This window comes from Neopsephotus bourkii, unplaced genomic scaffold, assembly GCF_033783945.1.
Source record: "Neopsephotus bourkii isolate Nb327-2 ecotype Australia unplaced genomic scaffold, CSIRO-AGI_Nbou_v1 NB_1154, whole genome shotgun sequence".
Taxonomy (NCBI): Eukaryota; Metazoa; Chordata; class Aves; order Psittaciformes; family Psittacidae; genus Neopsephotus; species Neopsephotus bourkii.
In genome coordinates, this window is record NW_026901640.1 from 4,257,072 (window position 1) to 4,283,684 (window position 26,613).

The 26,613-nt window shown below is 55.4% G+C and overlaps 3 protein-coding genes across 7 annotated transcripts; 2 read left to right on the plus strand and 1 right to left on the minus strand.

The window, feature by feature from the left end:
• The first annotated feature begins 200 nt into the window (after positions 1-200).
• Positions 201-9,387, plus strand: LOC133217817 (multidrug and toxin extrusion protein 2-like). 3 transcript variants are annotated; one of them, XM_061363610.1, is made up of 16 exons: positions 208-356; positions 2,046-2,147; positions 2,597-2,665; positions 3,039-3,187; positions 3,346-3,388; positions 4,032-4,076; positions 4,449-4,546; positions 4,663-4,760; positions 5,002-5,115; positions 5,338-5,405; positions 5,674-5,782; positions 6,173-6,248; positions 6,552-6,621; positions 7,249-7,381; positions 7,769-7,863; positions 8,123-9,387. In XM_061363610.1, exons 1-16 carry the CDS (start codon positions 243-245, stop codon positions 8,210-8,212), a joined length of 1,473 nt encoding a protein of 490 aa, XP_061219594.1. In that variant the 5' UTR covers positions 208-242; the 3' UTR covers positions 8,213-9,387. The 3 variants fall into 3 exon arrangements, with proteins under 3 accessions (XP_061219595.1, XP_061219594.1, XP_061219596.1); XM_061363611.1 differs by lacking the exon at positions 2,046-2,147 and having other exon boundaries at positions 201-356; XM_061363612.1 differs by lacking the exons at positions 208-356; positions 2,046-2,147 and adding an exon at positions 2,229-2,496.
• Positions 9,388-10,447: 1,060 nt separating this feature from the next.
• On the plus strand, positions 10,448-16,624 carry LOC133217818 (multidrug and toxin extrusion protein 1-like). Its single transcript, XM_061363614.1, has 17 exons — positions 10,448-10,805; positions 10,900-11,001; positions 11,186-11,254; positions 11,531-11,679; positions 11,795-11,837; positions 11,967-12,011; positions 12,385-12,482; positions 12,674-12,771; positions 13,289-13,402; positions 13,510-13,577; positions 13,834-13,942; positions 14,066-14,141; positions 14,220-14,289; positions 14,600-14,732; positions 15,076-15,170; positions 15,606-15,753; positions 16,060-16,624. The coding sequence occupies exons 1-17, from the start codon at positions 10,482-10,484 to the stop codon at positions 16,281-16,283; spliced, it is 1,965 nt and encodes a 654-aa protein (XP_061219598.1). The 5' UTR covers positions 10,448-10,481; the 3' UTR covers positions 16,284-16,624.
• Positions 16,625-18,671: 2,047 nt separating this feature from the next.
• On the minus strand, positions 18,672-25,048 carry ALDH3A2 (aldehyde dehydrogenase 3 family member A2). 3 transcript variants are annotated; one of them, XM_061363615.1, is made up of 11 exons: positions 24,840-25,048; positions 24,259-24,490; positions 24,081-24,166; positions 23,058-23,266; positions 22,764-22,881; positions 22,486-22,627; positions 22,122-22,288; positions 21,525-21,624; positions 20,669-20,904; positions 19,517-19,640; positions 18,672-19,202 (listed from the first exon to the last, which is right to left on the minus strand). In XM_061363615.1, exons 1-10 carry the CDS (start codon positions 24,999-25,001, stop codon positions 19,563-19,565), a joined length of 1,530 nt encoding a protein of 509 aa, XP_061219599.1. In that variant the 5' UTR covers positions 25,002-25,048; the 3' UTR covers positions 18,672-19,202; positions 19,517-19,562. The 3 variants fall into 3 exon arrangements, with proteins under 3 accessions (XP_061219599.1, XP_061219601.1, XP_061219600.1); XM_061363617.1 differs by lacking the exon at positions 19,517-19,640; XM_061363616.1 differs by lacking the exon at positions 19,517-19,640 and having other exon boundaries at positions 18,672-19,080; positions 20,665-20,904.
• Between the last annotated feature and the right edge of the window lie 1,565 nt (positions 25,049-26,613).

Below are 26,613 nucleotides of genomic sequence, written 5' to 3' on the forward strand. Positions count from 1 at the left end.
TCCCTAGCTCCTGCCTGCCCACGGGGTGTCTCCGACCCGCAGCCCGAGCACGGAGGCGGGGATCCCACCGCTTGGTTTATGCCTTGCCCAGCCCTAAACCCGTGCACGGCGAGCACTGGGCCGCGCCGAGCCGGCCCGCACCGCCCACAGCGGCAGCCCCGCGGCCCCGGGGGCGGGGAGGCGGCCGCAGTCGGGCCCATAAGGCGGGCGGCGGCTACGGCCGTAGCGGCGTGGTTCGGGCCATGGCGGCAGTGGCGGCAGCGGCAGGAGCGCGGTGTCTGCGGGGCGCCCGGCGCCTCCTGCCCGCGGGCGTCTGGAGGGAGAGCTGCGAGCTGGCCCGGCTGGCGGGGCCCGTGGTGAGAGCCGGGGCGGGGGGAACGGGGACGGGCAAGGTCCCGGAGCGGCGCCAGCTCGGGGGGGAACGGCCGCGGTGCTGCGGCGAGGGGCCGGGGATCGCAGCGGGGCTCAGGCACCCGCAGCCCGGCAGCGTGCCCCGGCCAGCCCGGACTGACCTGGAGACCTCGATTGCCGGCGGGGTGAGCCCTGCCCGGCCGCCGCATCACTTCCCTTCAGCCCCCAAGCACGGCTCGGCCGCCCGGTCCCTGCCGCCCGCAGCTGAAGGGAGTTCAAATGCCACCATTTATTCCTTCACTGGCACCTAAGAGCTGCTGCTTCGCCACAGGAATTCCCGGTGCTGTCCAGCGCGGCTATGGAAGAGCAGTGGAGTTGGGGAAGGGGACCCTGTGAAGCCGGGGTGCAGCCCCGGCACTGCCGTGTGCCCCTTAGGTGGCAGCAGGCCGCTTTGCTTGATGCCAGCCCTTCAGCAGACTCTGTGTGCAGAGGTACCCAGTGGTCCTGAAGTCCACCCTGGACTGCTGTTTGTCTGGAGGGAGATGCGTCCTTTGGCAATCAGGATTGGATGGGTGCAGCACTGAGCACGTTTTAGGGAGTGTGCACCACAGCCCCAGTCTGAATTCATTGCACATGAAGCTGTGTGCTTTTAATCTTCTAACTCGACCTTGTAAATAAGTACCAACTGTGGACTTCCCAGAGGTGTCCTCCTGACATTACAGCACTGACTTGCTGCGATCAGGCAGCAGAGGGAGTACAGATGGGTTTCCGTTTCTGTGGCTGAACACACCAGCACCAGCTCAGTTCTCTCAACCATTCCCCTTGTGGCACAGCCTGCTTCTCTGTGTGTATGGATAACCTCAAAACCAAACCTGCAGCTGCCATTAGGTAATGATCGTTTCACATCAACCCCTGCACTGGAACAACCAGGGAGATACCGACCCCGCCTGCAGGGAGTACTCACAGCAGCAGGTCAAACGTGTGGCAGGAGGACTGGAGACGTTTTGTTCTGTTCTTCCTCTGATCCCATAGGAACTTGTTCTCCAGCACTACTGGGCTCTTGGCTTGTCAGCTGCTGGGTGGAAAGGAGCGTGAGCAGACCTCAGTGGGTATAAGTATTTTGAACTTCCACTATCTGGTTCTGGCTGTGCCATGACTGTGCCTTGGATGCTCGTAAGGAGGCCATCCTCTTGCTCAGGGGAAATGAGGTCTGGAGTGCAATCCCTGCTACAGCACTGTTAGGCCTTGCTGTAGCCCCTGGTGAGGAACAAGCTGGACTTGGTGTCTCTCCAGGAGGAGAGGACATTGCGGTTTGGTAGGAGAGCTTCCCACACGTGTACAGAAGTATGGAAAACCATCGGGAGTTTTTATGTTCCCTCTCTACGCATCCTTCATCCTAGAAAATAGGATTTCTAGTGGAGCTGTTAAGATGCACATAAACAAGGTCATCAGGCAGACTGGCTGTGTAGCACCAAAATGCCAGAGGGCAGGTAGAGGTCTGCTTTGAAAGACAAAGTCACTGACAGTTCTAGAGTTGGCTCCTCTACCCCTGCAGTGCTGGTAAGCAGGGACAGGAGAGCAGAGCCTGCAACCAGTAGGAAACCTGACTCTTCATAGTTGACTCCTGGGCAGGGGTGGTGCTCCTCAAGTGCTAATGGGTCCTCATCTCACCACTCCTTCTCTTCCCATCCTAGTTTGTTGCCCAGTTGCTGGGGTTCCTGATCAGTGTGGTCAGCTCCATCTTCTGTGGCCACCTGGGGAAAGCGGAGCTGGATGCTGTGACGCTGGCTGTGTCGGTACGTATTACTCAGATTTCAAACGTGATTTACGTGTCACTATAAAAAAGAGGAAAAAAACCCCAAACCAAAACCTGTAGGAATGTGCATGTGAGGACCCTGTGCAAGCATTCCATCCACCAAACTGTTCTTCCTTTTGCCCTGAGCACAGGCAGGAAATGGGAATGGAATAATGAGTGCCTGTGCCAGTACAAGGGGGCAGGGGGCTGGATCTTGTGACCAGCTCTCTGGACCCACTAGACCTGGGTGTGCAGATGTGGCAAGGAGCAGCACTCTTTGGGGCCCTTTAGATATTCATCCCTTGCTAGAGGATTCTTTTCCACACTAAAAGGGAGAAAAGACTGTTTGGGTAACAAAAACATGAGAAATAGAAAACTTCCCAAAAAGTCATAGCAGAACTGTGACCTGTCACCCTCCCTTGCATCCCAAGTGCTTTATCTCTCCTCCAGGTTATCAACGTGACAGGCATTTCCATCGGTTCTGGTTTAGCTTCAGCATGTGACACACTGATGTCCCAGGTCAGTAGCAGCTCCCCCTTTCTTTTCTGCCTGGTGGGGTTTGATTGGTGATGTCTCACCTCCTGTGCAGTGTGATCTGGGCACAAAGGGTGGGAGAATGGCAGCTTCCAGACGGCATGGGGCTACAGATATACTGGCTGGAGCCTGCTCCTTTCCTGCAGCTCCCCCAAGGAGCTCTGTCTCATGCCTGGGTAGCAAAGGGATGGTGCAATCCACCTGAGAGCCAGTTACACCCAACCAGCATTAGTGGCATTAGCCACTGCAGGGCATGGGAAATGCATTTAATCAGCCCGTTGCTGCCCTGGATCCTGAGCATTTGCCCAGACCCTTTGGTTCCCTGTGACACTCACCTTGGGCCTCTCTCCTGAGTCAGACGTATGGTGGCAAGAACCTGAAGCAGGTGGGCACCATCCTGCAGCGGGGGATCCTCATCCTGCTGCTGTGCTGCTTCCCTTGCTGGGCGCTCTTCATCAACACCGAGCAGATCCTCCTCCTCCTCCGACAGGACCCTGAGGTCTCCAGGTCAGCAATCAGATAAAGCCCTTCTGGGTGAGGCATTTAATTGTGGATGGGTTGCCATGTGGTGTTGGAATCAAGGCTCTGTGCAGCTTGAGTGCAAGCTGCTTGGCTTGGTTCTTGCTTTGCTCTATTATTAACCGAGGAAACAACTGTCTTTCCAGGTTAACTCAGGTCTATGTGATGATCTTTATTCCAGTGCTTCCTGTAAGTTGCTGCTAAAGCTGTTAGAAACTCTGCCTCCCTCAGTAACATCAGGGGAAGGGTGGAAGGGTCTTTGCTGTGTGGATCACAGAACAGCATAGTGAGGGTTTTGCAATGTGCTCCTTGATCTTGGGCTTTAACAGATGTGCATTAGCCAGCAGCTGCTGGACCAGCAAACATGCAGTCTTTCATCTTGCTGTGCAAAGGCTTTTACTGCAGGCCACATCTCTGCACAACACATAACCGGTGATGGACATTGGAACCAAGGGCTCCAGGGCTCACTCAGCTCTGAGATAAAGCCTGCAGCTTGCTGTTCACACACACTCATAGCTGCTGGGCTCTTGGCTCAGAGTAGTACCCCTGGGGAATAAGGGCCTGTGGGTTAATCTTTTCCTCCAAGGCTTCCAGGCACTTCATGCTGATGAGGAAGCACAGGAGATTTCCCCTTTAGAGACTGATCTCTCTTCCCAGTGGGAATGGGAGGTGCCTTCTGCCGCTCTTGGCTTTGGGTGGCAGACCAGACCACAGGAGCAGGGTGTTGGGCAGCATGGGGAGCTGAGGGAAAGACCCACCTGTGAGTGCTAAATGGTAGCTGGCAGTCGAATCAGTGTGGTGGTGCTGATGAAATGAATCTTGACTCTTGCAGGCGGCGTTTCTGTACCAGCTGCAGACAAGATATTTACTAAGTCAGGTATGGTATAACTAGCCAGGCTCTGGAACATGCATAAAACTTGCATCTAAATTCATCTGGGGAGAGATGGGCTGAGGAATGTGTGATGCACAGTCCCCAGCCAGCCCTGCAGGGCAGGAAGAGCTCATGGGAATCACCATTGGTTTGCTCCATTTCCCCATTGCTACCCCCCAATTCTACATTTTGATTGCACCAGTTCTTGAGCCCTGCAGCTCCCTTCTGCATACCTAACACAATCCAGCTTTACCTGAAACAGGAGCTGCCCTTCTAGGCGTTCTCCTTGGGCACTGCTGTAGGTCTCCCCTGTGTTTGCTGGATGGGGCTTGGGCAGTGTGGGGGCAGTAAACTCCAAAGTTCCTTCTTGGCTTCCAGGCCATCATTTTGCCTCAGGTGCTGACAGGGATTGCAGCCAACCTCCTCAATGTGGCCATGAACGCCTTCTTCCTGTATGCACTGAAGCTGGGCTTGGTGTAAGTGTGAGCAGAGGTGGTGACAGCCTCTCCATGTGTGCAGGGGTTTGCTAGGGGCTGGGGTGTCCTGAGTGCCTGGTTCTAGTACCCTCTGACCTGCCTGTCTCTCTCCCCAGGGGCTCTGCCTGGGCTAACACTGTTTCTCAGTACACCCAGGCCATTCTCCTCTTCCTTTACGTGTGGTGGAAGAAGATTCATGTGGAGACCTGGGGAGGTACTGTTCATAGCTTAATCCTTCAAAATACCGGTCTCTGGCCCTGAGGATTTGGCACTGTCACCAGTAACTGAGAAAGGGATTACCATTCCCTCATGGCAGGAAGATGCTGCAGCCATGTCCTCAGGGCCTTTACTGTAGTTCCAAGTACATTCTTGTTGATCATCCTGTCTCAGGAACAGAACATGGTACAGCAGCAAAGGGAGAACATGCATTCATCTTGCTTCACCTCTCATTCCAGGTTGGTCCAAGGACTGTCTCCTGGACTGGGGTTCCTTTACCTGGCTGGCAGTGCCCAGCATGCTCATGATGTGTATTGAATGGTGGACCTTTGAAATTGGAAGCTTCTTGGCAGGTCAGTCCAAATCCTCTTTCTTCCCCCTAGCTCAACAGGTCATCTTCCAGCCATGGAAGTGCTCTTGATGGCTGCCTCTTGAGTGTGTCCTGCAGGCAGCCTCCTCGCATGCAGGGTTGGTTCTGCAGGATGTTAGATGGGAACCTTGGAGTCACTGCCTACTTGTCAGCAAAGGAGAAGTTGAATTCTGACCGAGTGAAGGAAATGCTGAATCTTTTCCAGGTCTGCTCAATGTGGTGGAGCTGGGTGCACAGTCTGTCATCTATGAGCTCTCCTCTGCAGCGTACATGGTAAGGGCTGGGTGTGTAAAAGATCAGCCTGGAAGGAAGCCCCCAGACTGTGGTCCTTAAGATCAAGGCTGGGAGGGAAGCTGGAGTTGGTACCAGGCAGGTGGTGACTCCCAGGCCTGCAGAACAATTGTGCATCCCCAGGTGTGCTGCAGATGGAAAGCCCCTTTGCTGCAGCAATGCCCATTTGCCCCAAATTCCCTACTGGGGAAGAGGAAAATTGCTGCAGGTTCTGTTGCCACTCACCTCTTCCTTGTCTCCTGCTTCTCAGGTGCCTCTGGGGTTCAGTGTGGCTGCGAGCGTCAGAGTGGGCAATGCCTTGGGATCAGGAGACGTGGTGCAAGCCAAGACCTCCTGCATCACTGCCCTGCTGTGCACAGGTCAGCCCAGGTCCTGCAGAGTGGAATAAAGTGCAGTTATTAGCAAATGGTTCAGTTTCCCTCTCACAGGGCTGGGGACTCCCCATAGGAACCCAGACCTACTTGTCTGGATACTCTGTTTGGGGAAGGTGAGACCCTGGCTTCTCTTTTTCTGTTAGGAACTTGGTACAAAGGCTTTGATAGTTGAAAATGCAGTTTAGCTTTGTGTCCTCCACCTCCAGAAAGTAGAGGGAGTTATCTGGGGAGAAAGTGAGGAAACCAGACTTTTCCTCTAGTGTGATGCCACCTGGAGGTCAGGCAAGCCCAGTCCCCATCACACGAAGCCCTGAGGTCTGGGTCAGGAGCAGGACCCGCTGCCCTTGAGGCAAACAATTTGACTATTTCTTTCAGAAGTTTTTGCTGTGGTGGTTGCAACATTACTGGGAGCCCTGAAGGATGTGGTGGGATACATCTTCACCAATGACAAGTAGGTTAACAGCTTCCTTTTGAGTATTATTACCTTCTTGGAGGGTGTGATTTACATCGAGGAGCTGCTCAGAAGCTGCTGACAGATAGAGCTCATAAACCCCCATCTGTCAAACATGTTCCTCCCCACTGGGCAGCTCCACTGGGACACTGCCATGGTGGTACCCAAGCTGCACCAATCCACTCAAGTCTCATGGGCTGGGATCAGGCTTTGCAGCTGGCTGAGGGAAATGTGTCAGAACCAGAGTCCCTTGGGACCAGGCTGTGCTGTTCTCTCTGACCAGTACGTACATCTTCCCAACAGGGAGATCGTTATCTTGGTGTCCAAAGTGATGATCATCTTTGCTCCGTTCCACTTGCTTGATGCAGCAGCAGTGAGTACTCCAGCATGTGGAGCAATTCCTCTCTGTAGGTTGGGGTACAATGGAGAGTGCAAAGCTGCCTCTAGCTCACTTTTGATCTGTTAAAATTACACAGAGAAGCAAGCTGATAACTGTCAAAACAGCTGTTTGTGTTACCTATAGCACCTCAGTATCCCCTGTGCTTGTGGTTGCCCTTTGGCTTTGCTGCAGACGACCCAGTTCTTCCTCTTTTCCCCTGGCAAGGCTTTAGCTTTTTACTATCTTGTCAGAGCAACACGAGTGAGAAGCTGGACCTTGAGAGATACCAGGTACTCCCAACATAAGGGCAGTGCTCATACAACTTGTTAGATAGTAATTTCATCCTGTTTCCTCCTGTTATGTCCTGGGAGGGGACCGAGGCAGCATCGAAAGCACTGTGGGGTCTGCTGGCATGCCTCAGTGTGTGCAGACAGCTCCACATCCTGCACCTGCAAGAGGAGCCCTGCGCCGTGTGCCCTGTGATGTGGCTTTGGTCCCTCTTGGCTTTGCAGGACAGTGCTGTGGGTTCCCCTATTCAGAAGGCTGTGCCATACCCCTGTGGTGGTACCTTCCATGGCATATGCTGTCCAGTGTATTGGTTCCTCTGCCTGCTTTCCTTAGGCGACGTGTGGTGGCGTGCTGCGGGGCACGGGGAAGCAGAAGCTGGGTGCTATTGCCAACGCCATCGGCTATTACACCATGGGCCTGCCCATCGGCATCTCCCTGATGTTTGCAGCTAAGATGGGGGTGTTAGGTACGTGTGTCCTCCCTCCATTTGGCACTGGATGAGCTGCCAGCACTGCTTCTGCTGGGCCAGATCCTGTGCCTTGAGCTCTGCCCCTATGCTTGGATCTTTCTTTGGATCAGTGGGGCTGGACTGCACACTGAAGTGTTTACCTGAGACAGCTTCTGAGTAACCTCCATCAAATCAGGGCTGAGATAGCCCAGTAAATCCAGGCTTGTTCCCGGCATAGGAGCACCCCGTTTCCTCTTGCTGCCCTTCAAGGCAGCTCTCCCATCCAGACAGGGTTAGACACTGGGCAATAATCTGATGCCACTGAAGCCCTCGGGCATTTTGGCAGTGGCTGTCAAAAGCAGGCTTTCCTCAGGCCTTTCCTGAAGTAACTTTCCATTGCTGCAGGTCTGTGGGTGGGAATGATCATCTGCATCTCTTTGCAAGCCCTTTCCTTCTCCACTTTAGTCATGCGCATGGATTGGAAGAAAGCTGCAGAAGAGGTGAGACCTGTTCTTCTCTCTAGTAACTCTTGAAAGGTGTTAGGGGAGTTCCTGTCCCAGTACAATGCCTCAGCCCTCTGGGAGGAGGCAAAAGTGAAATGGGATCTGTCCCTCTCCTGTAGTGGAGGAGCAATTTGGTGCTGATCATGCTTGCTTTGGGGGAGTGGAAGGAAGAGGTTTGCTTGGCTGGGCAGGAGATCCTTGCTCTGGCAGGAGATTCTCACACTGAGAAGTGCAAAGATCTTTTGTGTGCTTTCAGGCTCGAGTCCGAGCCGGACTGAAAAAACAAGTGGAAGATGTGAACTCCAATGGCACAGCTGCTAACAAAACATCTGCTGTGGGTAAGTAACCGGGCCTGACTACAGGGAGGGAGCCCAATCCTCCACCCAGCCCTTCCTTTCCTTCACAGTGTGTCTGTCCTGCAAGCACAGATGCCTGGTGCTTGTCCCAGGCCAGTGGCACTTCCCCTGTACTTTGTAATGGGGTACAAAACACCCTGTTACCACCCTGGCTGCCCCAGGGAAGAGCCTGGACTGCCAGCCACATTGCTGTGGCATGTCCCAGTGTCCATGAGCCTTGGGAAAGGGGGCTGTCCCTAGTGCTTGTGCAGCATCAGACTGGGATGTTCTCACTTTGCAGCTCAGCTTCCCTACAACACTCACCTTTCTGTTACACAGACCACATCTCCATTGACACGGATGCTGTGGACACTGTGGTCCTGCCTGAGGGCATCATCGAAGGTGAGAGCCAACCTGACCACCAGCTCACCCCACAGGAGGAGCCTGCTCCTCCCGAGGTGGAGTGGAGGACTCTGATCATCCGCCGCATGCTGGCTGCTGCCACTGCTGTCGCTGTCCTGCTGGTGGGCATCCTGGTCCGGCTCCTGACCAGCAATGGATAGAACCAGGGATACTGGGGAGCTGTGCACAGAGCAGGAGGGCATGTGGTGATGTCCCAGGAGAATGGTGCAGGGGGAGGAATTCCTTGTGAAGTGTCACTTTGCTCGGTTTCTGGTTAACTCACAATGTTTTATCCCACGTGCACAGTTCTTAAAGGGGGTGAGGATGCAGCAGCTGGGAAGAAAGTGCTTGAGAGCTGGTTCCTCTCCTGCACTGCACTGCACTGAGATGTCACTTGTGATAGGCAGGAATGTATCCTGGGGCTGGCTGGGGAAGGAGACAGGGACTTTGTGCTGCAATCCTGTTTTCTGCTCCCTGGGGCCATTTGTCTGTGTCACTTGCTAGTGGCAGAGGCTCTTACTGCCTGTAGCAGGTTTCCTCTTGCACCAGTTTGTGCCAGTATCTCGGCATGGCAGAGCTCACTTGTTGAAGCAGCACAGGGAAAGGCCCATACTGTTGGACCATGGTTCACTGCTCTGAGTGCTGCTGGGGCGTTGGGTGCTGGCTGCTGGCCCTGCTCTCCCCGCTGTGTGGCAGGCACAGGGCCTAAAGCAACTCCTCTTTGCACTTTTGTAAGGTGGGCTTTTGATGCAATAAAGTTTTCTGAGTAAACGTTGGGCTGTTACTGTGGTGTGAGCGTGACCCCGATCATTGGCATGAGGGAGCTGTTAGAGGAACGCCTGGTCTGTGCAGCCTGCACTATGGGCTTGCACGGGACAAAGCCTCAGCCTCCTGGCCCTGCCGTTTGAGGTTGGCTCTGGGTACAAAAGCAGGGTTTGTGCACCTTGAATGCTCCTGTGAGCTGCATGGGAGAGGGTGCTGCGGTGCACAACCCTACAGAACCATCAAGGAACTGCTGTATGTCGTAATGCAATCACTGCAGCACTGCCTACGCGTCTCTGCCCTTACCAATGAGCCCCTTGGGATGTGTCCCAATGTCCTACCTGCAGTTGTGTGGCATATGCTCAGCCACTGGAGGTAAATTCCATATGTAGCTGGTGCACAGCACCTTCCTGCCACCCCACAATGCTCCTGGAACATGGTGCTGGGTGCCTGGAATGAAAAGATAAATAATAATAAACACATAACAAAGACTGGCGTAAAGCAGCTTGAAACCGGCATCAGCCCTGATCTGCCCACATTGGTGGAGGATGTGGCAGACTCTGCCCTGCTCAGAATCCCAGCAGTTTTGGGATGGGAGCCTGGGAAGAGGAGGAAGCTGCCTCGTTCTTCCCTAGCGCACTGGAGCCCAGCTCAGCGGGGTCTGCCCCGCAGCAGCAGCTCCCCTCCGCCTCCCCTATCCCGGGACAAGGCAGGACTCTATATTTGGCTGGGGAATGGTGCCAGGGACACTCGATGCTGCTGTGCGAGGCCGAGAGCCGGAGCCAACAGGGCGGCTTGTCTTGGCCACCGCCGTGCTGTGGTGAGAGGCGCCGAGCACTCAGCGGCACCGCCACTGCCGGCACCAGCTCCCGGGAGCGCAGACACGGACCCATGGATCCTCCAGCGCAGCAGCCAGGGGAGCCACAGCAAAGCAGGAGAGAGGTAGGAGGGCTCCTGGGCGCGATTTGGGATGGCTCAGCCCCTGCGCTGGCTCAGGGCAGGCAGCAAGCGCCTTGTCCCACGTCCAGGCTCCTCTGCGCCGCCCGCAGCAGCGCACGGGACCTTTACGAGGTGCCCAGCTCCGTGCCCTGCCCTGACCCACCACCGGCACTTCCCATGGGCACCCCGCTGCCAGCAGCATGCGGTCAGCCCACCGGGCCCCGGCTGAAGTTCACCGCCGTGGTTACACATTGCTCACAGTGCCCGGGTGGTTTTAACGGAGCACAGAGGAAGAAGAGGGTTGTTCCACTCCCCTGGCAGAGCGGCAGCATGAAGCAGGCAAACCCCCCCGAGGAGAACAGCTTCAGTGAGACCATGGCCACTGGGCAGCGCGATCCCACACCGGGCAGCGGCGGCAAGAAACGACACCGGTTCCGGCGCCTGCTTCCAGACAACTTCTGGGAGGACACAAAGAAGCTGCTGGTGCTGGCGGGACCTCTGGTAAGGACCCCTGGAGGAGAAGGCTCCCCCCCAGCACAGCCACCCCTGCTCACCTCCATCTCTGACCTTCGCCTCCTCTCTTCCCCACGCTCAGATCCTGATCCAGCTGCTCATCTTCCTCATCCATCTCGTCAGCTCCATATTCTGCGGCCACCTGGGCAAGGTCGAGCTGGCCTCTGTCACGCTGGCCATCGCTGTAAGCATCTGCCCCGGCACCGGGCACCAGCTCCCACCCGCTGACACTGGGACGGGATACGGGAACAGAGGCAGACAAGGACAGAGGAGATTTCAGACTCCTACTTTTCCTTTGAGCCCCTCTTCCTACCTCAAAGTCTCAAATGCTCACATTGGCTCTTTGTTTTTTTAACTCCTGTTTCCAGGTTATAAATGTTACTGCCATCTCTGTAGGTTATGGTTTGTCTTCGGCATGTGACACCCTGATATCACAGGTAGGTAAGAGATGCTGGCACTTGTCCTGGAGACACAGGGTTGTCCTGCATCGACTGATGCTGCTCAGGCGCTGCACAGAGCCCCAGTTGTACCTGCGGGATGGGGAAGCCTGTTCCCAAGCGGCAATCCCGTAACAGGGAGCTCCGTGCTTACCTTGACACACCAAATACTTCTTGGGCAGCCTATGGTGCTCAGGGTCCACGGTGGTCCCTGTGCATCCCGCACCAGTGTGCTCTCAGTGCAGCAGAGCCCACTGCCACCCTCTCTCCCTGCAGACCTATGGCAGCAAGAACCTGCTGCGCGTGGGGGTGATCCTGCAGCGCGCCACCCTCATCCTGCTGCTCTGCTGCTTCCCCTGCTGTGCCATCCTCATCAACATCGAGCAGCTCCTGATCCTCATCCGCCAGGACCCCGAGGTCTCCAGGTCGGGTGGTCCCATGCCCCAGCACCACGGCCTCATCCCTCCCCAGCACAGTGGGGCTGCAGGAGGGTGGCTACGGTCATCGCCCTGCACTAACCAAGCCTCTGGTGTCCCCCAGGTTAACCCAGAGCTATGTGATGGCATTTGTCCCTGCTCTCCCGGTGAGTCCCTGTGGGCATCCTGGATGCTGGTCACACATGGGGACTGGGCAGCCTGCTTCTATTTTCCACTGCAGCACACAGCCCCTTGCTCAGTGCTGGCCTCATCTCATCCAACAACCTCCTTTTCAGGCGGTGTTTCTGTATAACCTGGAGACAAGATACCTGCAGAACCAGGTAGGTCCAACAGTCCTCAGACACAGCACTCAGGGCTCCTTTCAACCATGTGCCCAGGGTTGTCATGCTTGCCATCCCCAACGGTGGGGCAGAGTTTGTCCCCACCACTGCCCAGGTTCCCCTGAGCAGGTCTGACACTGGGGATCACCCCATCCCACAGCCAGCTGTACCTACCTGCCTGATGGACCTCCCTTTGTACTTCCCCATGTCAGGGGTTTACCTCCAGCATGCTTGTTTTCCAAGCAGGCAACATCATCAGAAAGTTCTTTTTTGGCTGGGAAAGCTGCTGAGCGTGGGGCTGGTGGGGACCTTTGCTCCTCTCTCCTGAAGCTTTTGTGAAGGCACCATAGCCCCCATCTCCTCCTCTTTGCAGATGATCATGTGGCCGCTGGTGCTGAGCGGGGTCATTGGCAACATCGTCAACGTGATTGCAAACTGCATCTTCCTCTACGTGTTCCACTTGGGCATCACGTGAGTAGCGCCTGCGTCCCAAAGAGGGGACAACGTGGCCCCTGGCAATGCCTGTGGGACTTCTCAGGGACACCAGCACCACTCTGCAGGACCGAGCATCCAGCACTCATGGGGGAGGTTCTGCTGTGGCACCCCAAGGCCGGGGAGGCATGAGCAGGATGACAACAAAACCCTTTGCATTTCCTCCGCAGGGGCTCAGCCTGGGCCAACACCGTGGCTCAATATTCACAAGCCATTTTCTTGTTCCTGTATATTATAGGCAGGAAGCTCCATGTGAAGACCTGGGGAGGTAAGAGCAGCTCCCCCAGCTCCTGCTTTACACAGGGTTCAGGAATGTTCTATCAATCACTTCTACCCAGTGAATTCTGTTAGAGCTGACAGTGAAATATTAACCTCAGCCCGGTGCACGCCGGTAACACGGTGCTGCTCCGGTGGCAGGCAGCACATCACATGTGAGCGCTGGCAGAGCCATGCTGGGCAGGGAACATTCGTTCTGGGGAAGTGAAACTTTCTGCTGAGGCTTTATAGGGTTCAGACTGGATGAGCGCAGACGTAAGCACGAGGTTGTCCTCAGCCACTGCTCGAGGAGGAATGAGCTGAGAGTTGCACCACTCCATGGCCCACAGGATGGTGTCAGCAGAGCACATATGTGTATGCTGTACTGCTGGAGGTCCTATGGAGCTCAGGAGCATTGCCCTGGTGGCTCTGCAAGCAGGAATTCCACCTATAGCTGCCTCGGGTGCTCCCAAGGATGCAACCTGCTGCCATTCTGATCATCCATCCAGGGATGTTTCTCCTCCCTGCAGGCTGGTCCCACGAGTGCCTGCTGGAGTGGGACAGCTTCACCTCCCTGGCCATCCCCAGCATGCTCATGATGTGCATCGAGTGGTGGACCTACGAAATCGGGAGCTTCTTGATAGGTGAGCGGAGAGGGGGAGCTGCGGGGAGGCTGTGACAGTGTCTGCAGCACAGCTGTGGCTCTTCCCTGGGCACCACCATTCAGTGCTGCCCCTCTCCTCTCCCCCAGGCCTGCTGAGTGTCATAGAGCTCTCTGCCCAGTCCATCATCTACGAGGTGTCCGTTGTTGCTTTCATGGTAAGGGCTGGGGGTCGTTATTCCAGAGCACACTCCGTAGGGACTGTCCTGGGCAGAACACCCAGCAAAAACCAGCTCCAGCAAATCTCAGTCTTCTCCCTCTGCACTTAAGCCTCTCCCCGTCCTGCTTATCCCTCTTATGGAGATGCTTTAAGCCCTGAACGCCGTTCCCCTCTCTGCCGGGCGGTCATTCCGCTGTCACTGTGATGCCCTCATTACCTGGATGCACGCGTGAGCCTCAGCCCTGTGGTTTCAGATCCCCCTGGGGCTCGCCACGGCCGCCAGCGTGCAGGTGGGGAACGCGCTGGGTGCTGGCGACATCGACACGGCCAAGAGATCCTCCTCCACCAGCCTGGTCTGCACAGGTCAGGCCACCAGCGGGCTCCTTCCAGGCACAGCAGGAGCATTTGCAGTCCTCTGTGTCCTCTTCTCCCCCTCCTCTCTCCCTTTGGCTGCCCCTGAACTCAGTGCTTTGCTCTGGTTCTTAGGGGTGTTTTGCATAGCTGTGGGGGCCATTTTAGCCACCACGAAGAATGTGCTGGGATACATCTTCACCCCGGACAAGTAAGTGCCTCTGACTCCTATCCTTAGTGCATGGAGGTCAATTCCCCAAACCCATCGTTGTCTCTTCCCTGTCCCCAGGGAGATTGTTGACTTGGTGGCCTGGGTCATGCCTGTCTACGTTGTCTTCCACTTGTTTGAAGCCATGTGTGTAAGTCCCTGCTATTTTCAGTAGGGAAGCTCTGTGCTGAGCAGCAGCATCACAGGTTGGTTGGTCGAGGGTCCTTCAGGCTGTGGGTAACACCAGCACAAGCACCAGGACCCTGCATTGCTCCTGGGGTTGGTCACCCCTTAGAAAACACTGAGGGCATAAAAAGATGATGATCACAGGACCAAGCAGGGACATCGAAGTCGTGGGGCAGAGGCAGGGAGCTTGTTCACCAGCCCCCGAACTGGGCTAAGGCGGTTCTCCCAGCCCTGGCCCCAGCCCCTGTCCCTGTCCCTGTCCCTGTCCCTGGCAGGGTGCCTGCAGCGGGGTGCTCAGAGGCATAGGCAAGCAGAAATTCGGTGCCATCCTCAACGCCGTGTGCTACTACGGTGTGGGGCTGCCCCTGGGAGCCGTGCTGCTCTTCGTGGCCAGGATCGGCGTCATAGGTACCAACCCCAAGCACGCAGCTCTGCATGGCCCCAAACCCCATCAGCAGCTCCCCCCAGCTCCACTGATGGATCACCACGACCCTCTTCTGCCTTGCTGGGGACTGGGCACAATGGGGTGGACTGGGATGGTCCCTGCAACTACTGAGAGCTTTTAATTGTACTGGGAAAAAGCAGCTACTGCCAGGTCTGTCGGGTAGCCCCACAGCAGTGCCCATGGGCACCCCATCCCTGTGTCCCTGCTGACCTCAGTAACATCTGTTCTTGACTCGCTGTCCCGAGATGAACCCTTGTTGTGTTGCTCTGGCTGTGGCACCCGGCTGACTCCGGCTTGCCCTCATAGGCCTGTGGCTCAGCATGCTCGTCTGCGTCTCCATCCTCTGTACCTGCTTCATCGTCTACATCTGCCGCATGGACTGGAGGAAGGCAGCAGAGGAGGTAACTTGTGCACCCACAGCATCGTGCCCTGCCTGCGGGAAAGTCCCTAGTGGTGTGACTGGGATTGCAGTGGGATGAGACAGCGTCATGGGTTTGATCTTGTGGGACAGAGCTGCCCAGGGCTGTCACCCAGTGTCTCCAGCAAAATCCAGTGGTCTGAGACCACTGTATTCAGCTCTCTCCTACACTCAACAGCCTCCTTCTCTCTGCACCTTGTGCTACCTTTGGTTGGGGATATGAAGCACAAAGCAGACAGGGTCACCCAAGCTACCTCAACCCCACAGCCCCGAGCATCACCTTGTGTCCCAGCCAGGGCATCTTTTACCTACACAGTGCCACTTCCAGCCAGATTAACCCCCTGAGAGGTGACATGCTGGCTTTGTTCAGTGGGCATTTCTTCACCACCGGCTAAACCCAGAGTGTTCCCTCCACCAGGCTCAGCACCGTGCAGGAGTGATCCAGCCACCGATGGAGGAGCCGAACCCAGGCCCTGAACCCTCCTGCAAGGAAATTCCCTTTGGTGTGGGGCTGGCCTCAGTGTCCCACACTTACCCCCCAGCCACGGCGGTGCAGGGGTGTGTAGGTATGGCCAGGAGCTGGGCACTGGGTGCAGTGGTGGGTTTGGGTCCAGGAAGGGTCCCCAAGGATTCACATAAGCCGGGGATGAGCCCTTCATTGCTGGATAAACAGTAATTACAAGGCTGGGCTTGGGAGGGAGTTGGGTGTGGGGACAACCTGGAGCTGGGGACAACGTGGGCAGGTCTTACCTGGTGGAATGAAGCTCCATCAAGGGCTGGAGATCTCCACGCTCTGTGCTGCTCATAACGTGCTTTAGGACCTCAGACAAAACCCACTCAGGAAAGCCCTCAATGCCCCGTTCTCCTTGCAGCGGGAGTGGATGCACAGAACGGTGTCATACTCATGGGCATCACCAGGGTGGAGGGACTGACGTACCAGCTGGAGCCCCAGCAACCCAACCCTGCCACATCCCCTCCGGCCACCGCCACCATCACCAAGGCGCTGATCATCCGGCGCGGGCTAGCAGTGGCTGCAGCCATTGCAGTGCTTGCACTCGGCGTTGTCATAAAGCTGACAACCAGCAAACATCATTGACTTGCATCAGGGACTCTGGGGACTTTGGAGAGGTGAAAGCCTCTCCTGAGGGATGGACTTACAGAGCTCAGACTGGCCAGCGAGAGAACCCAGCACATGCCTGTCCCATGGGAGCCAAAGGAGCCCTGTCAGCATTCGGCAGCATTTGCTCAGCCATCGCTCAAGGAACAGGCCCTGCAGCTGCTCCAGCACCCAAAGCACTGCTCCCGGCTGCCCAATGCATACTGAGTGTGCGGGTAACCCACTCCAGCTCCAGCCATCACCTGCCAAGCAGAGCCAAGCACAGCTCAGCTCCCACTGCTGCTCCGTGACATGTCAAATAAAGAACAAACCCAGCTGCATTGGGCTGGCTCCTTTGGGTGCAGGCTGAGGGCAGGACTTGGGCTGGAGCAGGGAAGCATCCGATGCTGGTGGCTGCAGCCCCTGGGGGAGCCTGGGGATATGGATCTTGTCCTGCTATAGATGGCCTTCACTATAGACCAACAGTTTTATTCAGCAAGGCTCAAGCTGAGCTTTCAGTTACAAGTTTTGAGGTAAAAGGCTACCAGCAAACCTGACTAGGGGATACCCTTAACCCTACCAGCCACCCTCTGCTCACAGGGATGCTCCTGAAAAGCCAGAACATGGGCAGGACCATGGGTTCAGTGGGCAGCTGGCTGGAAGCAGAGCCTGAAGCTGGCCTGCATCCATCTACCCTGTCACTGCAAGACCCTTTTGTGGCTTCACAGAAACATGACAAAAGCATAGAATCCCAGACTGGTTTGGGTTGGAAGGGACCTTAAAGCTCCTCCAGCTCCAACCCCTGTCACAGGCAGGGACCCCTTCCACTGGAGCAGGTTGCTCCAAGCCCCTGTGTCCAACCTGGCCTTGAACACTGCCAGGGATGGGGGAGCCACAGCTTCTCTGGGCACCCTGTGCCAGCGCCTCAGCACCCTCACAGGGAAGAGCTTCTGCCTTAGATCTAACCTGAACTTCCCCTGTTTCAGTTTGAATACATCACCTCTTGTCCTGTCACTACAGTGCCTGATGAAGAGTCCCACCCTGGCATCCTTGTAGGCCCCCTTTAGACACTGGAAGCTGCTCTGAGGTCTTCATGTAGCTTCTCTTCCCCAGGCTGAACAGCCCCAGTGTTCTCAGCCTCTCTTTGTATGGGAGGTGCTCCAGCACCCTAAACATTGCAGGAAACTCATCCTGCTTCCCAGGGGCAGTCTTTCAGTTTTCAGTCACGACAAGCTCTGCCTGCAGCCCCTGCCTAACTAAACGAGACACCCAGGCTCCATTGCAATCATTAACATCTGCCCTTCCCTCCCCACATCCACAGCTGCATGACACAGCCCGATCCTGGCTGAGAAAGCAGGTGACTCATGAAAAAATGAAGGCAGAAAGAAAGTTCCCTTTAGAGAAGCTTCCCTCTCCACCAGGAGTCATCTTCAGTGAGTTCAAGCAGGAATGAGCCCTTCCCCTGCCACAGCTCAGAGCGAGCTCTCCACCCACAAGAAGGAAGGAAGCTGGCTTGGACCCAGGCCCCTCACTGAATACAAGATCCCCCTTACCCCTTCATGCTGTGAACACAGCCCCTGGATTGCTGCCCCCAGCCAGGGCAGTGCTGCAGTCTCCTGTGCAGGACTGTAAGAGACCATGCGGCTTTGCCCGCATCGTGATGTGAGGCCAGGGGAGCCCTTCCCACAGGTCACAGAACCCACTGGGAGCAGATAAGGGCAGAACCCACTGGGAGCAGACAAGGGCAGAACCCATTGGGAGCAGACAAGGGCAGAACCCACTGGGAGCAGACAAGGGCAGAACCCACTGGGAGCAGACAAGGGCAGCCCATGCCTTGATCTGAACAATCCCAGGCTAGCAGCGCCTGCAGGGGGAGGGAATCCAGATGGACTGGACTGGTCTTTCCCCACAGGCAGGGGAGTCATTGTGTTGGGTACCTGTGGCTCCTGCAGAGGCACATCACATGTGTGATGTCCAGCCAAGGCATGGCCAGAGCTGGAAGCAGCTGAGCATAAGCAGGATTCCCCAGGAGACCGCAGGGACTTACCACACTTTGTTTATTGTTTAAAGTGTTTATTTAGTACTGCCAACTAGATCATTAAAAAGGCTTAGCGCATGGACTCCCATTAGGCATGAAAAATCCAACCTACTGCACTGTTATTTTCTACTCTATATATTGCAGTTAACGATAACCTTAACGTTTACCTCACTTAAACCGGGCACTTTGCAACTCCCACTTCTCTAAACTACTCTAAGGCCTCAAAGTTCTTTTGCAGGAGCATAAGATACTCTTATCAGCAGAATACAGGCAGTGCAAGTATCATCTAATACCTGCTGTGCAGGATTCTGGTTTGCAGAGATCGTGAATATTTCACTTCAATTGAACAGTGAGGGGAAACTCAGGTTTATTCATAACCATTGGTCAAATGCATCAGCTAGCACAGCCTGTCCTGGACTCATCGCCAAGCTGGTGGTTGTTCAGAACATCACAGAAGACAGACAATCCCCAAAACCCACAGGGAAAATACCATCAGCCCCCTCACAGCTGAAACTCAAACTCCTGTTTGTCACTGAGGCAATGTAAGCAGTCTGGTGCAAGACATGTTATGCATATTCCTGGAAGTGGCATTCTGCATGGCAGGGTTGGAAGTAGGGAATGGTATTTCTTCCTCTGCAGTCCTCCTTTTGAGAGCCTGTACCCACTGGTCCATCTGCTGCAGCATGGCTTTTTAGTAAACAGGAGTCCAAGCCTTCTCTTGGTTAGCGCCTTGCTAAGGCTACTCTGTGTGCTCCACAGCTCACCGAAATAACCCAACAGAAAAGAAAAGGACTTCTCAGATTAAGGAAACAGACACAAAGTGAGCGCTCAAGAGTATGACTTGGACATGGCGCCTTCTCCTCTCCTCAGTAGTAAACCATCTGTGAAAGCAAAACACAAGACCAGTGTCCTATGAAGGACTGGCTCAAACAGCCAATTCCCTTTCCAGAACAGCCTGAAGCAGAGACCCTTCACCCAGGGTGACATCCACAGGGCCCAGCTCACCTATCTCCTGCCCTTCAGCATGCATGGACTGGTTATCTTGGATGCTGTACGAGCTCTGAGCACTGCCAGGGGGAAGCATCACTCTCTGGCTCCACAGAGAATGTCCTCCAAGCCCCACATTCACTATTCTAACAGAGCTTTGCCCGAACTCAAACCAGGTCTACACACAGGAGAAGAAAAAGGCTCCTACCTCACTGTGACAGTCACAGCAGTGCTCTGAAACCTGCTCCTCTTTATCACACACTGAGCCAGCCCAGCCTCTGAACAGCCAACACAATCAAGAGGGCTTTTCTCTTCAGCACAGACTGGTGATTCTGAGAAAACCCAAATGATTTGGAGATGCCGTGAGTTTCCCCCCTTCACAGAGAAGCCATTCACCTAGACAGGGCCTGCCTCCCTAGCTGGTGCTTCGAAGTCCAAGGCAGTTGTTGGCTCTTACACCTCCTCCTCAACTCAAATACGCATGCAGGTTATTTCCCCTGGCTTGCTGGGCTCCTGCATGTCTCCTTGCAGCAGTAACACGCAAAACAGACGGGAGGCCAGAGTCCTGATCCACCCTGCCATCTCGTGTGCCACAGTAGCTGCTCCCTTAAGCTTAGTAAACCCTCATGATGCATAGCTGAGCCTTGCAAGGAGCTGCCAGAGCAAGCACACATAGTGCACATGGTCTGCCAGCCATAGAGAACAAACAGGGACAGGGATCAGACTTGGTTTTAGTTCTTACTGCTCCACCTCAGGTGGCACCCTGAGTCCTCCAGCCAGCACCAGCAGGCTTCTGCCTCCTGCAGAAAAGCGAGGACATCCCACCCTTCTGCACTACCCAGCTGGAAACAGGGCAGGAAATAAAAACAGCTGAGCTAAGTTCAGATGGGGGCTGCAGCCGGGGGAGGAACAAGGGCCTGCTGTGAAGCTCAGCTTTAGGACACAGGCTGCCTGTCCCAGGGCAACATGGCAAAAAATGGCAGCAGTCTGGGCTAGGCTGCAGAGCAGCTCACAGTGCTGCTGAAGGAAGCCCTGGAACTGAAACCACTCCAAACCTGTCCAAAGCAAATCAACCCCTGCCTCTAGAGAGAGCTTCTCTCACCTATCACCTACCAAAGCAGAGCTACAAACAGTCAGGCAGCCTAGAAGAGCTCTCTGAGGACATTTCTATTCTAGATACCACTTGCAAGAGTGAGAAGCAGATTTTGATTGTTTCAGGTGGGTCGGATATTGAGAGTCTCAGAACAGGAAAAAAACAGGCCAGGCTCTCAGAAAGGGCTGCAGTTGCAAAGACTGAACATCCAGAAGATCAGATGAATTGCACATGCACTCACATAGATGGCAAGGACGCAAAACTCACCTTTAGCACCAGCGCTGCCACAATCCCCAGCAGGACCAAGAAAACCAGTCCTATTTGGCCTCGGTTAAACTTCTTCAAGAGGAAGAACTTGGCCCAGTTCACCTTCTTGTGGCTGCCAGGTGGGTACCGGAGTTTGTTTGTACTCTCCATCTTCAGGTCCTTGATCAAGCAGGAGCGGTGGTGGGAGAAGGTCTCAAAGCTGTGCTTGCCGTGGTAGGCGCCCATCCCGCTGTTACCTGAGGGGGACAACCCCGGCAGTCACACCATAGGCTTGACCAGTCAGACCTTTGATCACGTGAGGCCACCAGCAGAGAAAGCAGCAGCCCAGGAAGATTTAAGTTGCTTGTCAGCTGCACTACACGTTACCCGTCCTACATCTGCCTTGCTGCAGTTTAAAAGCACAGCTTCTCCCCTATGCTCCTGCACAGAGGCCAACTCATCCTTCCTCCCTGCAGCATCTCTCAGTCTCCAAGATGTCCATCCGTACTCCACCCCTCTTCTTCCCCATCTTGTTTTAACTACACACTCTCCAGTACTTTGTTGCGGTCCTGTGTGCCCTGTTCACTGGGCATCCAGCTCTCCCCTGGATTTAGCTCCCTTACAAAGCACCTTGCTAAGGCTCTGAGATCTGACTGGTGCTGTGGGAGAAAGGTGTCCTGAAGAGCTTAGCAGGGTACACCTCTGTTTTTCAACATCAGGACAGCATGTGTTCTTCACAGCAGAACACTGCTGAGTCACTGTCAGCTTGTGAGCACTGTAACACTCAAATTTCCTCCTGCAAAGCTCCGGTGGGCTGTTTTGTAACCTCTTCCAAATGTTTCCAAGCTGAAGGCCTACCCTTCCTCCAGTAACTTACCAACTCCTCCAAAGGGTAAGGTTGAGAGTAGGTAATGCATGATGACATCGTTTCCAGTAACACCCCCACTGGAGGTTTCTGAGATGACTCTTTTGATTAACTGGCAAAAGCAAATAAGAAACAACCAAAACATTGTAAAGGCTCAGGAGAGACAAGACCATGTAACTGAGCAGGACTGGGAAGGGAGTTACATGCCAAGAGGCCACGACACCTTCTCTCCTCAGTAGTTTTCTTGGATAACAACTCAAACAAGCCCCCCCCATGCAATGTTAACTCAAGTGGGAAAGCTCAAGAGCAGGGCTAGGAAAGATGGAAACCTGGGAGCTTGCCTCCTGATCAATATATTAAGAGTCCATGGCACCAAAGGGGAAATCCAGTATTTTATCCTTCTATTTCACAAAGCCATGCAAATACAAAGCACTTCAGCAAGAGACTGGGAGCCTCCAGCAGCTCTGGGGACACTGTGGTCCTCCATGAGCCAAACACTGCAATTCATGTGTCAACACAGGCCCTGCACAGAGCCATGCCTGCAACCTGCCGTGTCCAGGATCAAACTCTGCAGAGATACCTCTGCAGGGGAGCCCTGCCCAGACCCACCTTCTTGCTGTTGGAGAAGACATATAGGGCAAGCGGCTTCTCCCGATGGTTGATGAACTCAATAGCTTCATCTACATCATTCACAGTCACAATGGGGAGGATCGGTCCAAAGATTTCCTCCTCCATCACCTTTGACTCCGGAGAAACATCAGTCAGGATAGTTGGTGCTGGAGTAAACAGGAGAGCAGAAGATGGCATGAGCAGGACAGAAAACATGGTCCATCACAGCACCTCATCCTGCGCAATGCCTCTTTTCAACATACCCCAAGCAAGCCACAGACACATGCAGCCCCCAAAAGGCACCCACTGCCAGAGCAGAAGGACCCACCCTTCACCTTCCCACCCCAACAGCTGCCAGAAGCACCTATGAAGCAGGAGGCCTCATCAACCTCTCCTCCATGAGCAATCTTCTGCCCTTCCATCAGGCCCACAATCCTCCTGAAGTGGCGCTTGTTGATGACCCTTTCATAATCCGGAGATGACTTCACATCTTCCCCATAGAATTCCTGCCAAAAGGCACAGCAGAACCAAAGTCCTCCACAGACCCTTACAACAGCCACAGCTCTAGGGCTGCAGCTCCAGGAACTCAGACTTGGGCTGTAACGGGGATAACCCCCACAGCATGAGGAACTCCACACTCACCTGCAGAGCAGCCTTGATGTTCTCCACCACGCTGCTCTGGATGGATGGGTTGCAGAGGATGTAGTCTGGGGCGATGCAGGTTTGCCCACAGTTCATATACTTCCCCCATGCTATCCGCCTATGGGGAAAGAAGAGATGGTTTCTCCATGGTCAACCCCTTGCAGACCCCACAGCCCAGCTTATCATGCCCCAGTGACACCCTTGGCCTGAGGACAACAGCCCAGAGATATCCACCTGCCCCATGGGGTCCCTGCCCCACTGCTGAGACCCTGCCAAGGGCTTCAATAGCCTGACCTGCAGGCAACAGCCAGGTCACAGTCTGTGTCAATGTAGCAGGGGCTCTTCCCACCCAGCTCCAGGGTGACGGGTGTCAGGTACTTGGCAGCCGCTGCCATCACAATTTTGCCCACTGTGGAGTTGCCAGTGTAGAGGATGTGATCGAATCTCTGGGTCAGCAGCTCTGTTGTCTCAGACACTCCTCCAGTGACCACAGGGTACAGCTCCTGTGGGGTGAACCAGGGCCTTACGTAAGGCACGTATATCAAGGCAGCAGGTCTATGTGGGCAGACTCACTTGTAAGCTACATTAGGAGCTGGAGAAAAGACCGTGGTAACAGAGACAAGCTCTTCTTCCTCCCCTGAGGTGAAATTCACTTGCCGGTTTGTGCACATGAACCACAAGAAATGGAGATTGAGGCCAGGGCTGAGTCAGGCTCTAGAGCTGCTCCCACACATTAAACCTTGGGCATGTATGACCGCCAGGCTCTCCTGAGATGACTCCTTCCTCAGGTCTAGCTCCCTGTCTAGCAAAACCACTAATTCCCTGACAACTTCACAGTGGGGCTGTGCTGTCAGAGCAACGGCATGTCTCGGTGACACAACACGATGGGCATCAGAACTGCCAGACACTGAGTGTGGATCAGGACAGGAAAACTCAGGACTTCTGCCACTGAGCAAAGAGTGCCCGATTTTCAGGAAGAGCCAGGCACAGCCGGCGTCAAAGACAATCTTGTGCTTATCCAGGGGCGTCCCCAGCCCAGCGTCCAAATGAGCAATCACTGCAGTGTGAAGTAAACAAACAGCTCTTTACATGGTTGTGAATATCAAGAAGGCTGCTGTGTTGCAGCACCATTATGCAATGTTAGGTTATGCAAAGGCAGGTAGAACACATCAACATGCATCTGTACGCTAAGAGTCATTCGCCCCTTCCCTTATCTCCTGCTAATGTAACTGATATGACTCTAACCTGCAAGAACCCTTTAAAGGCATAACAGGCATTACCTCAAGACAATCACATCTGGCACAGGGCCACACTCACCTGGTCAAGGTACTGGGGGAGAAGATAAGCCAGCAACTGAGATGTGTTCTCGCTGATCTCCGACGGCTTCACCACCACAGCATTACCTATAAGACAAATGCAGCACGGCCGCTGAGCTCTCATGCTGCAGCAGCCACCCATGGCCCCACGAAGGACAGGGGCTGGGGCAGGTCCCCACCTGCTGCAATGGCCCCGATTAAAGGATGGATAATCAGAGCAAAGGGGTAGTTCCAGGCCCCAATGATCAGCACCACCCCCAGCGGCTCGGGGAAGATGTAGGCTTCATCCCGCATCGTCAGCAGGTTCTTCTTCACAGGCTGAGGGGCTGCCCAGGACTTCAGCTTGTCCATGACGAGGGCCAGCTCTCCCAGCAGGCCCAGGATCTCATGGCAGTACGCATTGGGCTCACTCTGCAAAGACAGGGAGCTTGGGGAGGGCATGGCAAAGGCACCCACCCCCAGCCCAGGGAAGCAAGGCAAATTCTGTTGCTTTAAAAGTGTCTGATGCAGGTAGTGCTGCCCCAAAGGATCCCTGACAGAGGACAGTCTGGGTGCACGGGGCTCAGGGTGCAGCAAAAGCCAGGACCTGCCTCAGACTACCTCCTTAGAAATGGTGGCAGCAAGCCTTGGCAGGACATGACGAGAGCCAGGACCATGGGAGACGTGAGCCAAAGACATGTGGCATGGCCTTCCCGCTTTCTCTTCCAGGCTGACCACTGTCTGTGCACGGCTGATAGAAGAACCCCCCCCCGACCCAGACCTTATGCAGATCTGCCCTGATGGCTGCCAGGATGTCCTTCTCTTTCTCCTGCACCATCCGCTTCAGGGCCTTCAGCTGCTGCATCCTGAACTCCAGTGCGCGGCTCCGGCCAGAGTTGAAGGCAGCTCTCGCCCGCCCAACGACCTGCTGCATCCTCTCCATGGCTGCTCAGCGCTGCAAGGAGACAGCAACAACACCCAGCTCACCTCAGGGCTTCCTCCTGCAAGTGGGAATGGGTTTTTCCCTCCAGCATTGGTCATGGAATCACAGAATCATTAGGGTTGGAAGGGGCCTCTGGAGATCATCACTTGCCAAGGCAGGGCCACCTCGATAAGGTTAGACAGGAACGTGTCTAGGTGGGTTTGGAATGTCTCCAGAGAGACTCCGTAACCCCCCTGGGCAGCCTGTTCCAGTGCTCTGACACCCCCGTGTAAAGAAGTTCTTCCTCATGCTGAGGCAAAACTTCTTGTTTTCTCCCTCATCTGCCCACTGCAACCCCACCTCCCAGCTCCAGGGCTGCTGTCTGCTCTCACTCAGCCCTCGTTCCGCCGTACCCTCCTCTAAACCCTCAGTGATTCGCTGCACGTTGTGATCCGGAGCAGCACCAACAGGGAGTGAGCGGCAGTGCGCAGCAAGGGCGCCGGGCGGAGCCGAGGGCCGGGAGGCCTTCCCCGCACCCCGGCACCGAGCGCAGGGACCTCGAGCCGGCCCCTCCGAGGAGCCCCAGCACCAACTGCCCTGAGACGAACCCGCGCCCCACCGGCCTACCCCCCCCCCGAGCCCGCCCCCTGTCTCACCCACCTCTGCTTCTGCCGGCGCCACGCCCTCCACCCCTCCCGGCGCCGCAATGGGAGAGCCAGCGAGGGGCAGCGCACCCCTTCCGGCGGGTGCGGAATGGAAGCGGCCGCGGCGCTGCAGCAGCAGCGGTGCATCTGGCCGCGACCCCGCCGGTACCGGACTCCTCCTCTGCCGCCCTACCCCGTACGGCCCGGACCCCCAGCTCTGCTCCCCCGACAGGGCCTCGGCCCCGTTTTGTGGCCGCAAGAGAGACGAGGGTCTCCGCGGCGGCGGCTGGAAAGGGCTTCGCTACCGGGCAAGTTGGTTACAGCCGTGTCGGTGCCTACGGAGGAAGCGGCAGGAACCAGAGCAGCGTCCATTAGCGGCAGGCAGGCGCTTAGCGAGCATAAGAAAGGAGGTTGTTTGGCAAGAGCGCAAGTTAAAGGGGAAAAGAGCAAAAGACCAGAGCAGGGTGAAGAGCGTGAGTTGGGCAGGACTCCCGGTACCTCGATCCCCCGGTACCTCGATGATAACCACCGCTCAGGGCTGCTCCTTCCCTCCCGGTGCATCCGCTGCAGTGACCGCTTTGTAGGAGCTCCGCCGGGCTGGGGGCGGGACTGGGCATAACCCGCGGTTGTGAAACGCCGACAGGCCTGGGGTAAAGGAGCGCGTTGTGCGGTATCGGGTAAACAAAGTCCATCATGAGGGTGTGATACAAGGAAAGCAAGCGCCTGGAAAACATAGGGTTAAAATACTTTTAGCTTAATTAAGGCTAAGATAGAGAACAGGGTTTGTGTTGTAAGTCTGCGGTGTGATAACAGAACTCAGTAGCCCTACTAACATGAGTGAATTACTTCTTACCATCCTTCTACTTACCAGTTAGGTCGGAGACAGTGCCTCCCGAACATCTGCTAGCTTCGGATACTCCTTGTCTGCCCGTCCTGTGTTGCTTGCAGTGTTTTGTACAAAGGCCATACTGTTTTAACCTGTGTCAGCT

Coding starts and splice junctions, on each gene's coding strand:
- LOC133217817 (XM_061363610.1), top strand. CDS start 243: ATGGCGGCAGTGGCGGCAGCGGCAGGAGCGCGGTGTCTGCGGGGCGCC. Junction 2,666..3,038: donor GTGACACACTGATGTCCCAG/GTCAGTAGCAGC, acceptor CTCCTGAGTCAG/ACGTATGGTGGCAAGAACCT. Junction 4,077..4,448: donor CAAGATATTTACTAAGTCAG/GTATGGTATAAC, acceptor CTTGGCTTCCAG/GCCATCATTTTGCCTCAGGT.
- LOC133217818 (XM_061363614.1), top strand. CDS start 10,482: ATGGGCACCCCGCTGCCAGCAGCATGCGGTCAGCCCACCGGGCCCCGG. Junction 10,806..10,899: donor TGGTGCTGGCGGGACCTCTG/GTAAGGACCCCT, acceptor CCCCACGCTCAG/ATCCTGATCCAGCTGCTCAT. Junction 11,680..11,794: donor CAGGACCCCGAGGTCTCCAG/GTCGGGTGGTCC, acceptor GGTGTCCCCCAG/GTTAACCCAGAGCTATGTGA.
- ALDH3A2 (XM_061363615.1), bottom strand. CDS start 25,001: ATGGAGAGGATGCAGCAGGTCGTTGGGCGGGCGAGAGCTGCCTTCAAC. Junction 22,882..23,057: donor GACCTGGCTGTTGCCTGCAG/GTCAGGCTATTG, acceptor CTTTCCCCATAG/GCGGATAGCATGGGGGAAGT. Junction 22,289..22,485: donor TGAGGCCTCCTGCTTCATAG/GTGCTTCTGGCA, acceptor TGTTTACTCCAG/CACCAACTATCCTGACTGAT.